Source organism: Oryza glaberrima, chromosome 12 (assembly GCF_000147395.1).
Source record: "Oryza glaberrima chromosome 12, OglaRS2, whole genome shotgun sequence".
Classification (NCBI taxonomy): Eukaryota; Viridiplantae; Streptophyta; class Magnoliopsida; order Poales; family Poaceae; genus Oryza; species Oryza glaberrima.
This window is the reverse complement of record NC_068337.1, coordinates 2,070,508-2,083,444: the sequence shown is the minus strand read 5'-3', so window position 1 is coordinate 2,083,444 and position 12,937 is coordinate 2,070,508. Positions and strand designations below refer to the sequence as shown.

General features: G+C 48.0%; 2 protein-coding genes across 2 annotated transcripts; one reads left to right on the top strand and one right to left on the bottom strand.

Annotated features, from left to right (window-relative positions):
• The first annotated feature begins 914 nt into the window (after window positions 1–914).
• On the top strand, window positions 915–7,738 carry LOC127756877 (phosphatidylinositol 4-phosphate 5-kinase 6-like). The gene is made up of 8 exons (XM_052282259.1): window positions 915–2,440; window positions 3,965–4,132; window positions 4,489–4,654; window positions 4,738–4,854; window positions 4,947–5,140; window positions 6,438–6,530; window positions 6,629–6,685; window positions 7,066–7,738. Exons 1-8 carry the CDS (start codon window positions 1,122–1,124, stop codon window positions 7,355–7,357), a joined length of 2,406 nt encoding a protein of 801 aa, XP_052138219.1. The 5' UTR covers window positions 915–1,121; the 3' UTR covers window positions 7,358–7,738.
• Window positions 7,739–8,166: 428 nt separating this feature from the next.
• Window positions 8,167–11,135, bottom strand: LOC127756932 (uncharacterized). Its single transcript, XM_052282319.1, has one exon. The coding sequence runs from the start codon at window positions 11,066–11,068 to the stop codon at window positions 8,396–8,398; it is 2,673 nt and encodes an 890-aa protein (XP_052138279.1). The 5' UTR covers window positions 11,069–11,135; the 3' UTR covers window positions 8,167–8,395.
• Between the last annotated feature and the right edge of the window lie 1,802 nt (window positions 11,136–12,937).

Sequence of the window (12,937 nt, the reverse complement as noted above, 5' to 3'; positions counted from 1 at the left end):
CTAGGCGACATCACGATCCTACAAGGTGAAAACCATAACCTGATTCTTTAGAACGGGCAACGACGGCACTCTTGGTATCGCCACCTCCTTGGAGGCGTTGTTTAGAAGATTCATTCGTGTTGTGTGCCTGTTAGGCTTTTCTGTAGCAGGATCAAGCGCAGACGCGTGGTGTGGTTGTATTTTCTTTTTCCTTACTATAGTCTCCCAGTAATGTAGACCTTTTTTTCTTGTTATATATCAATATAAACGTCATAATATCTTGTACCGATTTCACCGTACATGAATGTTGCGGTTGCTGTTTTTGATTGTCGTTGAGACAGATAGTTTGGTACTATCAGATTTCAGTTCCGTAGCTCCTGGATCATGATAGCATCAGTTCATCATCAGTTGGTCTGCGATTTCATCGTAGGCTAATAAATAGTACTTCTTCTGTACCCTAATATATAGAAGAGATTTCGATATTTTGCTTACACTGTTTGACTACTCATCTTATTTAAAAAATTTGTGCAAATATAAAAAGTAATTTGGATAATAAAATAAGTAAAAAAATAAATAATAATTCTAAAACTTTTTTAAATAAGACAAATGATAAATAGTGCAAGCAAAATATCAAAACCTCTTCTATCAGGAGAGGGAGGAAGTATGTGACATGTTCTAGCCTTTTGGAAAGGAGCATCTACTGTTTGACCTGAGCATCTGAACAGTGCGAGCCCCAAAACTGAAGTCAACCTGGTGAATCTTGGGAAGACAAATGATGCCTTTTGCCATGGAAAAACATTTCAAAAGTCCCCAAGACCGAAGCAGAAATGGAGATGCTACTACTGCTATTTGTCTCTTTGGCCTATTTTTAGAGCGCTCATGTCTTTCTGCCTCACCGCTGCCTCTGCCTCCTTCCAAATGCTTCGCCCCCCGAGCTCTCCTCGGCGTGCGCGGCGCAGCGCCATCCACCCCGACAACTCCTCCCAACCCCCAACCTATCCAAACACATTTTCTTGCCCGCCCCTGCAGCTCCCTCCACCGCGCCACCCATCCATCGCCAGCCATGCACACCCTCGCTCTGACGACCCTGTCACGTTGAGCTACGCTCGGAGGAGGACGCCACGACGGCGACCGGGAAGAAGATGAACCCGCTCCCTCCCCCGGCCAGCCGGCTGTGGGAGGCGAGCATCCGCAAGCTCAAGTACTCCACCATCCTCCGCGGCTCCGTCGTCCCCTCCGGCGCCGCCTTCGATGGTGCGGCGGCGGCGGCCACCGGAGGTGACCCCGTCACGCTCACCCCAAGCCTCTCCGTCAGCTCCTCCACCTCCAACACCATCTACCAGTACGAAGACGGCGACGACGACATCGACTCCGTCCTCGACGACGTCGACACCGACGACGACGACGTCGACGAGGCGTCCCTCGGCGAGCCCAGCCACTCCGACCAGCTGCTGCCCAGCGGAGACTTCTACCAGGGCGACCTGCGAGGCGACCTCCCCCACGGCGCCGGCAAGTATCTCTGGACGGATGGCAGCATGTACGAGGGGTCGTGGCGCGGCGGCCGCGCGGCCGGGCGCGGCAAGTTCTCGTGGTCGTCGGGCGCCATCTACGAGGGCGACCTCGCCGGCGGGTACATGCACGGCCAAGGGACCTACATCGGCGAGCTCGGGGACACGTTCGCCGGGCTGTGGGCGAACAACCTCCGGCACGGCCGCGGCACGCAGGCGTACGTCAACGGCGACGTGTACGACGGCCACTGGCGCGACGGGCTGCAGGATGGGCACGGCCGGTACATCTGGCGCGGCGGCCACGAGTACATCGGGACGTGGAAGGCCGGCGAGATGCACGGCCGCGGGACGGTGATATGGGCGGACGGCGACCGGTACGACGGCGCGTGGGAGGACGCCAAGCCCAAGGGGCAGGGCACGTTCCGGTGGTCCGACGGCGGGATGTACATCGGCCTGTGGTGCCAGGAGTCCGGCGAGACGCAGGGCAAGGGCGTGTACTACCCGCCGTCCGGTGGCCCGGCGGTGCCGTTGCCCCGGGAACCCAAGGAGGTGATCACGAAGCTGCTCGAGGAGCTGGAGATGTCCGAGGGGAAGACGGTGTCGCTGCTGCCGTCGCAGAAGGTGCTGACATGGCCCGGGGTGGAGCCCGTGACGAAGAAGCCGGTGTGGCGGCCGCCGGAGGTCGCCGCTGACCAAGGGATGTGGCGGCCGCCGGAGGTCGGAGCTGACCAAGGGAGGAGGTCGAGCAGGAGGAACAGCATGTCGTCCGACATTGACAGCCTGGTTGAGGGGGAGGACGGTGTCGAGGAGACTCGCAACGACAGGTCATGGGTGCGGACACCGTCGTGTATGCGCGCGCCCACGCTGCCGAAGCCGGGGAAGAAGCAGGGGGAGACCATCTCCAAGGGCCACAAGAACTACGAACTGATGCTCAACTTGCAGCTGGGTATCAGGTGAGATGATTTGCTTCATGTCCACTCATGTTATTACACATGTTGACTAATTGACACTTTTAAGATATGGTAATTAAGAATTTGCAATTTGTTGTCTATGACATGTGAGTCCAAAAGCAAGAATCACTTGTAAGAATGACAAATAGTTAATTATTGGGAAAAGTCCATTTTACACCCTCGAACTCTTATGTTTGTCTAAAATACACCTCGAACTACAAAACCGGCCATAATACACCCTCCAACTAGTAAAACCGTACATTTTACATCATATAGCGGTTTTAGACAGGTTTTGGACGGTTTTGGACACCACGTCAACATAGGGTCCCACCAGTCCTCTTCTTCTTCCTCCTCTCTTTGGATGAGCTCCTAAGGAGCGGAAGCAGCGATGAGCTCCCTCCCTCCATCCCCGGCCTCCTCCCTCTAGCCATGGCCGACGAGCTCCCCTCTCATGTGCACGCATGCTAGGGAGATGCTACGGCAAGCGCTGGCACCTCGTCAAGCTCGAGTTCCTCATCCCCAAGCCTCGTCGCCTTCGATGAACTCGGCGTCCCCAAGTAGCTCGAGGTCCACCAGCAAGCTGGTGTGACGCGTCGGCTCTGAAGAGGAGTCGCTCGGGAAGGGGGAGCTTGAGCTCGAGCTCGCTGGTACGATTTCATGGAGAAGATCGAGCTCTAGAGGCAGCAGAGGAGGCGGATCTTGAGCTTGTGCTCATTGGCGGTCGGTGTAGGAGGGGCGGACAAGGGGGCGACGATGAGGAAGGGGGTATGGAGCTTACCGGCTCTTGAAAGGGTGAAAGGGAGCTCAACCTCGCCGGTTCTCGCAAGGGCGACGGGGAAGGGGAGATCGAGCTCACAGCTGATGCCGATCTTACAGGGAAGCTCAAGCTCTGGCTCCCGGAGCGCCTCCTCCATCCGTCGGCTAGCTCAAGCTCCCTCCTTCCCTCTGCCGCCTCCCCAAGCGCCTTCTCATCCATGCGCCACAAGTGCAAGCTCGAGCTCCGGTGATGTCGAGGTTGAGCTCTGCCTCGTCGTCGCCTGCTCCATGCGTGCCCAGATCTGTCTCGGGGCAACGCCGTGTGCTGGCGACCGGCGGAGGACGGAGGTGGAAGGACGCGGAGCTCGGCCTCGGCACTATCAGCATCCAGCACCGTCGGCACTATCTCATGGCCCTCGCTCTAGCTCACTGCCTCACTCCGCCGCTCATCGTGGTAATCCCGTGTGGACAGAGAGAGCAAGAGCACTGATCGATTTTTTATTTGTTTTCTTGGGTTGATTGGACTGCCACATCAGATGAAATCCACTTAAGTTTGCATGAGGGGTTCCTTTGCATGGTTTTAAAAGTTAGAGGGGGTTAAATACCCGGTTTTCAAGTTAGTGGGTGTGTTTTAGACTACATGAAAAGTTGAGGGGGTAAAATGGACTTATCCCTTAATTATTCTGTCATTGGTGTTTTCTGAATGCTGATGCATTGGTCTTCTAAATTCGATGCATTGACATTTGCTGTTCATATTATTTGGGGATACAGACATGCTGTAGGAAGGCAGTCAGCTCCTGCTTCATTGGATCTTAAATCATCAGCATTTGATCCGAAAGAGAAGGTGTGGACAAGATTTCCTCCTGAAGGATCAAAGCATACTCCTCCTCACCAGTCATGTGATTTCCGGTGGAAGGACTACTGTCCATTGGTTTTCAGGTCAGTATATTAAGATACTGTAATATATGGTCATTCTTTTAGATTTATAATATATTGACGTGCAAAGATTTTGAGATACTGTAATATATGGTCATTCTTATAGATTTCTAATATATTGACGTGCAAAGATTTTGAGTGTTCAAAAAAAAATTGATAAGTTTTTTAGATAAGGAAGGTAAATTACATCCCCAGCCTCTACATCCAGGATGCAATATGTCATTAAATGTACCGTTCAAAAAAATGTGTCATTAAATGTTCCTTCTTTATTTTGTCCTACAGAGAGTAACTTCATTCTCTTAACTGTTGCTGGAAGCTTCAAAACTTGTGTTGATTTGTTCATGTATAATTCACCACAGGACTTTGCGCAAGCTCTTTGATGTTGACCCAGGAGACTACATGCTCTCCATTTGCGGGGATGATGCACTGCTGGAGCTTTCATCTCCCGGTAAAAGTGGAAGTTTCTTTTATTTCACCAATGATGACAAGTACATGATCAAAACAATGAAGAAAGCAGAAGTTAAAGTAAGCTCCATTCTTCCTTGTTTAGCTAATTTAGAAGAGATTCAACATTTCCTGTTGCATTTATGTTTTTTTTTTATGATCAGGTACTTCTGAGGATGCTTCCAGCCTATTATAAACATGTTCGATCTTTTGATAATACTCTAGTAACAAAATTTTTTGGCCTGCATTGTGTTAAAATTACAGGAGCTATTCAGAAAAAGGTTAGCAAATGCTATGATCAATTGATCAAACTGTCATAAGAAAAATTGATGCCTGACAAATGCTCAGATTTTGTTACCGTTGATAAGTACAGGTTCGGTTTGTTATAATGGGGAATCTTTTCTGCTCCAACTATTCAATCCACAGACGCTTTGATTTGAAAGGATCATCACATGGTCGCACAACGGACAAACCCCTCGATCAAATTGATGAGACTACCACTTTGAAGGACCTTGATCTAAATTTCATTTTCCGGTTAGAGGGATCATGGTATGAAGATTTCTGCAGGTATTTTTGCTCTCCCCAAATTGCATATCTAGAGTGTTTCCCTTTCTCTATTTACTACTACCTCCGTTTCAGGTTATAAGACTTTTCAGCATTACCCACATCTATCTATTATATACTAAAAGTCCATTAAACTTCCTACAAACGCTCTCAAGCTGCCACGTGGCTCCCTCAAAACGTTCTTAAGTCGCCACGTGGCGCAACAAGAGAGTTGAGAACCCCTAGGGCCCGCACGTGCAGTGCATGGGTTATTTCCATAACATGAACTAACGAAGATTAGTTCCATATATAATTGTGTATGGGAGGCAAGAGATTCGAAATTAATGTCAAAGCAAAATCTAATCACATATGGCAAGATTAGGCACGTGCAGCGCATGGATTTGTCATGAATAAACGAAGATTAGTTCCATAATTGTGTACACAAGGCAAGACTACATACATATACACCGCCTTGCATACATATATGTACACCTCACCAGCAACACCTTTCAATCCGTCTGCAACACACAATTTTGGTGGCTCCATCCTCCCGTCCTCTGCAATAAGAGGTCTGCGGCAATTTGGACGAGTCATCCTTGCAATAAGAGGTCTACGGCACCAGCCCAATAGCTGACACCCAATCCATTAATTAAGGGAAATACTTTCTCATTCCATCCCAAAATATAAGAATCTAGGATTGAATATGATGTTTCATAGTACAACGCATCTGGATAGACTCCCTGTCATGATACATTGTAATAGGAAACATCTCATTCAATCGTAGGTTATTATATTTGAGACGGAGGAAGTAGATAGGACATAGCCACTGAAAAGGAATCCGGTTATTATATTTGAGACGGAGGGAGTAGATAGGACATAGCCACTGGAAAGGAAGGGAGATAGAGAGAGTAGGGCGGGCAAGTCAACCTAAGAGACAACTATTTTTTTACCTATTTTTTTTCAACCATAAATTCATAAATTCTTTCACCGAGAGACCAAGTCATAATGTAAAAAATCATAATAACAACAAAAAAAAGATATTTTAAATAAGATGCCCGCGCAACTGCGCGGGCTACCTTCCTAGTTCATATAAATGTTAATGAATCTAGACACACATATATGTCTAGATTTATTAACATCTATATGAATATGGACAATGCTAGAAAGTCTTATAATATAAAACGGGGGAAGTACTTGTACTCAAAATTCATTTGTCCAAAAAGTACAAGGAAAGTATATTTGAGGTTCCAAAGCCAATCTGTGTCAGCAGACATTTTTAAAAATATATGCAAGCAATCATTTGTTTGTTTTTTCATACCAGGCAAGTGGACAAAGATTGTGAGTTTCTGGAGCAAGAGAGAATTATGGATTACAGTCTTCTGGTTGGCGTTCACTTCAAAGACCGATGCAAAGATATGTTCACACTATAGTGATTGTTTCGAATACTTATAAATTTTTTAGGAGATGCATTTTAAGTCATGGGCCTGAAAATACTTTTTTCTTGGTTACAGACAGCAGCAGTCCTGACAACGAGACAACTCAAACTGCTCTTGAAGATGAGGAAAAAAGGTAGTGTATTTTCAGGATGCATTTGCGTCTAAAACATGGTTATATAGGCTATTTTCAGTTAAATACAATCATATATGTTTCAAAAATGCAAACACAATGTTTTCTTAAAGATTTTAGAACGTGGTGAACTTTTTCATCTATATATCAGCTGCTATTCTTCAACAATTCGTTCATTCAAAAAGAAAGAAGTGCCACTGCTTTCATCTGAAGAAGCTCCATCTTTCAGGACACCACAAAAGAAGCTTTCACAACAGCAGTTTCTCTGTTCTACCTAGCCTTCTTTATACTGCATTAGCAACGTCTGTATTATATGCACTTTGAAAGTTAAAACAGAAAAATATCAACTCCAAAGAAGTAACACACTACTTATAATTTTGCAGAAAAGCACCAGTCAAGCTAGGGATTAGCATGCCCTCAAGGGTGGAGAATGTTGTGAAGAATCCTGAAAGCGAATCCCAGCTCATTGGCGAACCAACAGGGGAATTCCAGGACGTTATCCTGTTCTTTGGAATCATTGATATCCTACAAGACTATGATATCAGCAAGAAGCTTGAGCATGCCTACAAATCCATGCAATATGATCCCAACTCCATATCGGCTGTTGATCCAAAGCAATACTGCAAAAGGTTCAGGGACTTCATTTACAGGGCTTTTAGTGAAGACGTACAGTAAATACGTCATTAACAAAAGGGAACACTCTTAACTCTTAACTCAAGAAAGCATAACGACCAGCCGATGGATGTTTTTTTTGGCCATTCCAGGACTATTTTGTAGGTAAGATCATTCATTCATTATGTTGTAGATGGCAATACGTAATTAGTCTGACGGTTTCTGCCCCTGGTGGGTGTAAAGATTTTGTACATTTCCCAAATCTTTTCATGTGTAATTACTAATTAGAAGTAGTGTACTTGTACTCATGTCAATTGACATGAAAAGGATGTAGGACAGAAATTGTTGACCATGTAACAGTTCTTTCATTTTTGTTTTACTTATTTCCTCTTGTAGCAAAATAGTTGTTATATGAGCAATACTTAATCAATTTAACCGTCCAGTAGTCGGTAATGTTTTTTTTTTCTTTTTAATGGAACTACTTACAAGATAATTGTAAATTTCTTAGTGAAGTTTTTTTTGACGGGAAATTTCTTAGAGTTTATTAGTTATGTTACAAGATATTATTCAAAAAGAAAAAAAGAGTAACTATCCGGTGCTTCTATTAGGCTGTGTTCATTCTACCTTGTTCCCAACCCCCTCCCTCGTTTTCCACGCGCACGCTTTTCAAACTGCTAAACGGTGCGTTTTTTACAAAAAGTTTATATATGAAAGTTACTTAAAAAAATCATATTGATCTATTTTTTTAAAAAATAGCAAATATTTAATTAATCACGCGCTAATGGACCGTTCCGTTTTTCGTGCCGGAGGGTAGAGTTCCCAACCACATGAAACGTAGTATAGTAGAATTAATCCGAGTTATGCTAGTACAATGAGTACAAAAGGTTCCATGCATTGCAACTAGAAGCTGTCAACAATTCAAAAACAAACTACAATGTACATGAAAAAAACCAAGTAAACTAGAAATTCCTACACATATGGAAATCAAATTCAACATAGAACTATGTACAAATCCTAGGAAAAACCCTCCTTCTGCAGGCAGAGTTGTGACTGTACAAAGAGGATCACCATCCATCAGGGCCATGGAGTCAGGCTTTGGCTCTACAAATCTTCAAAGGAGAAGCAGTGTGTGAGCTTCTCCCCCACCTTGTCCATCACCTTCTTCATCCATCTCGCCACACCAACGGACACCACCACAAGAACAACAATGTACGCCGAAACCCCGACGAGCAGTGCCAAGATGTAAGCCGACGTCGTCACCCTCCTGCAGCTCCCGGCGGCGTACGCGCCCATGAGGCCGAACAGGTCCAGTATCATGGCGGCGTGCAGCGCCAGGAGCGCCGGCTGGGTGTTGCTCACCCTCTTGATCAGCAGCAACACCATTATCACCAGCGACGCCATGAACGACGTCGCGTTGCAGTAGAAGAAGACCTTGTAGCGACGTGCATAGTTGGTCAGGAGAACAGGGTCACCGACGATGTGCTCGGTTTGGCCGTCATCCCAGAGGCCACCGGGCGGGCTCATCGCGGCTTGGTAGGTGACGGCCGCCGCGAGCGCTGCGAGGAGCAGCAAGTATTTGGGGAGCTTCTCGTCCCAGAGATCGCGAGGCTCGCCGTCGCCGCCGTCGGCGGCCGTGTGCGGCAGCCGCTCACCGGCGTCCTCCTCAAGCGGCGCCCCTAGCTTGGAGAGGAGGCTGTTGACGAGACGTCGCAGCGACCCCGACACGACCAGTGCGACCTGGAACGCGATGCAGAGCAGAACGGCGAGGACCAAGACGAAGACATAGATGGACGTCTTCACCTTCCTGCAGCTGCCGGCGGCGAAGGCCCCCATGAGCCCGACGAGGACAAGGATCACGCACACCCGCAGCGCGTACGACCGGATTCCTCTCGCCGAGAGCTTCCGGTTCACCAGCAGCATGATGATGGCCAAGGACGCGACGAACGCCGTGGTGTTGCAGAAGAAGAACGCCAGGTAGCGGTGCCGGTAGTTGTCGTTGTTGAGCACCGGGTCACCGACATGGCCGGACTTCTTCTCCTGCCATAAACCACCCGGTGGGTTCATGCCTGCTTCGTAGGTGAGGCTTGCTGCAAGAATCGCAACGAGGAGTAGGAGCTTTCGCCTCTTCTCCAGCTTCCACTCTTCCTCTTCCTCCTCGACATGCTTCTCCAACTCAAGCAGATTCTTGAGCCATTCAGGCATACATTGCTTCAGCTTCTCCCTCACTTCTACTCGCCATGTCGCCCATGTCGGAGACACTTCGAGCATGAACACCAAGACATGGATACCAACATAGAGAAACACCGGCAAAACAAGAACCGAGACGTACACGGATTTGGACGCCTGCCTGCAGCTCCCAGCGGCGTAAGCTCCGATCAGGCCAAACAAGTTCAGAATCATGGCGACCTGCAGCGCACAGTACTTGATCCCCTGCGTGCTGATCATGTTGCTCAAGAGGAGGATGAGGATGACCAGCGACGCGATGAAGGCGGTGGCGTTGGAGTAGAAGAACACCATGTATCGCCGGTGATACGTGATGTGAAGAACCGGATCGCCGGCGAGGTAATGGCGGTATCCGTCGGTGCCATCGCTTTGCCAGAAGCCTCCCGGCGGGTTCAGTCCTGCTTGGTATGTGACGCTCGCCGCGAGAATCCCAAGCAGGAGCAAGTACATGCGAGATTTCTTGAGAAGAAGGTAGGCGTCGCCATTGCCTTGGTTGGATAGTGTGATCTGCTGCTGATTTCGCTGCTCCAGTTCATCCAATTTCAAGCACTTTTGCAGCGTCTCTCCAGCACGGTGGAGCCAATCCTTCACGGGCTCGCTGATGAACACCATGAACTGGATGGCAATGTAGAGCAGGACGGCGCCCACCAACGCGATGACGTAGATGGACGTCTTGAAGCTGCGGCAGCTGCCGGCGGCGAAGGCGCCCATGAGCCCGACCATGGCCGCGCCCACGCACACCCAGAGTGCGCTCGACCTGAACCCGTGGCGCGACACGGTCCTGCTCATGAGCAGCATGATGGTGACCAGCGACGCGACGAACGCCGTGGTGTTGAAGTAGAAGAACACCATGAATCGGTACGGGTGGTTGCCGCGGAGCATGGGGTCGCCGGCGAGGTGCTGGTTCTCAAGGCTGCCTGGCCAGAATCCGCCCGGCGTGCTCAGCCCGGCTTGGTACGCCACGGTCGCCGCCAGAGTCGCGAAGATGAGCAGGTACTTGCGCGCGCGCTCCACCCGCTCCGGCGCGTCCGGCGCGCTCACCTGCGCCGTCGTCAGCCCGTAGAGCAGGACATGGGCGGAGACGTAGGAGCAGACCAAGATGACGAGAACGAGGATGTAGGCGGACATGGCCGCCTCCCTGCTGCTGCCGGCGGCGTAGGCCCCCATGAGGCCGAACATGTCGAGTATCATCGCGGCCTGGAGCGCGCGCAGCCACCACCGGCGGCGGCACAGGAAGCGGACGAGGAGGAGGTTGACGATGACGAGGGAGGCGACGAACGCGGTAGCGTTGCAGTAGAAGAAGGCCTTGTAGCGGCGAGGGTAGGTCTTCTGGAGCACCGGGTCGCCGGCGAGGAGCTCGCCCACGTTGTCCGTCCAGAACCCGCCCGGCGGGTCCAGCCCCGCCGTGTAGGTGACCGTGGCGGCGAGCGTGGCCAGAAGCAGGACGTACTTGCGGAGCTCCCAGAGGAACTCCGCCTCCTCCGCTGCCGGTGAGGTGGCCGGCGCCGGAGCTCGCCGCCCGGCGTCACCGTCAACCATTAGTACCCTCATACGCGTATAAATCTGAAGTATTTGCTTTGCTAGTCAGGTGCTTGTTTTCTTGAACTTCACTAGCAAATTATGCTGATTTATTAGCGATCATTCCCGCGTTTGGGAAATTTCTCGCCGCGTCTGCGTCGCGTCGGGAAGAATTCATGCAAATTTCCAGACCTGACAGGATTCCCCGCCATTTTGTCCCTATCGGGGACGGCGGCGACTGCAGAGTAAACTGCTCGCTCGTTTATAATACTTCATAGTAGTAGATAGTACGGTGGTAGTAGTGGACTAGTAGTGCTGCCTCCATGGACTCCGGCCGGTAGGTGGCAGCAACAAATCCCCGGAAATTCGCGCGTCGCTGCACACAAGCGTTCTTCGCAGTCCAGTCGATCGAGTCACTCGCCGTGTCTTCACTACCAGATGGCGTGGTGATGTACTGAGAAATTGCGACTGCGCTGCGCGGCTGCGCGTTGCGATTTCTCTGTAGTTGTTGGGATTGCGTCCGCGTCGCGCGGTGGATTTCACGCCAAATTCCCAGAAGAGTAGTGGACTGCAAGACCGATTCTGTGAGTGGCATGTGCTGATTTCGTCGCGGCAAGGACTAGGAAAGCCCGAGGACGAGGACGACGAAGACTAGTAGATACAGTGTGGGGTTTGTTAGTGTTGACTGCATTGACTGACTCGTTCACACTTCACACAACACACACTTACTTTCCACGTCATGGTGCAACAGAAATTTCTTTCCTTGGTTCAGATAAAAAACTGTTCCTTTTTTTTTTCTGCTTTCATGTTAGTGTGTAGTTTGTGGGAAAACTGTTTTAAACACTCGGGTGGACGTCCATCCGTTTTTTTCATGTCATCTCAATGGTTATAAAAAATTTTCAAAAAAATTAACATGATAGTTTAACATGTAATATATCATTTTACAAACATGCAAGTTCAAATTCGACTTCTACAAGTTATAACAAAAATAACAAATTTGACTATGAATATACGTATACTAGTTAGAGTTTAATTTGTTATTTTTGTTACAACTTATAAAAGTCGAATTTGAACTTACATGTTTGTGAAGTGATATATTACATATTAATATATCTTGTAATTTTTTTTGAAAATTTTTCATAATCATTTAGTTGACATGCAAGAATCGGATAGATGTCTACCCGAGAGATTAGAATCCATCTTCTTTACTCTTCACTAGTTGGGCTCCATATACCTGGTTCATACTCCCAGCAGTAAATCTGACAACCCAGTCTGTTCTTCGATTGAAGTACAAATGTTTCATCTCTATGTATTTATTTCAGATAATCTTGCAGATATTAGTTATAAACATATGTTTCATATTTTTTAGCATATGTGACTGGTTAAACATACAACAATAATGTTCAGAAAGGGTAGAGTTCGCACATACCACTGAAACATGAATCAAAGAAGGCAATGGGGGTTCGGAGTTTTGATCTCCGACCGCTAGTGCCTATCCTATTTTTGGGGATGGGGTCTTCTTTCTTAATGAGGTTAGAGAATATAAAATTAGAAAACGAATTTACTGTAACAAACAAATATTTTCAACTACTAATGTTAATTGTTCTATCTGAGGTTAGAGAATATAAAATTAGAAAACGAATTTACTGTAACAAACAAATATTTTCAACTACTAATGTTAATTGTTCTATCCTAGATTTACATTGCATAAACTTCAATAATGTATTTGTAGTAGTGTTTCAAGTCAGACTATTAATATATGGGTGCTTCCAAATTTCGCCTTTCATTTATGAAGCTCAATTGTGAATTTGAGATACATTGCTAGTATGGGAAGACAAGTAAAGTAATGCTCCACTTTTTAGGAATCCCCATTAACATGAACCAACAATGAACTTGAGCTGA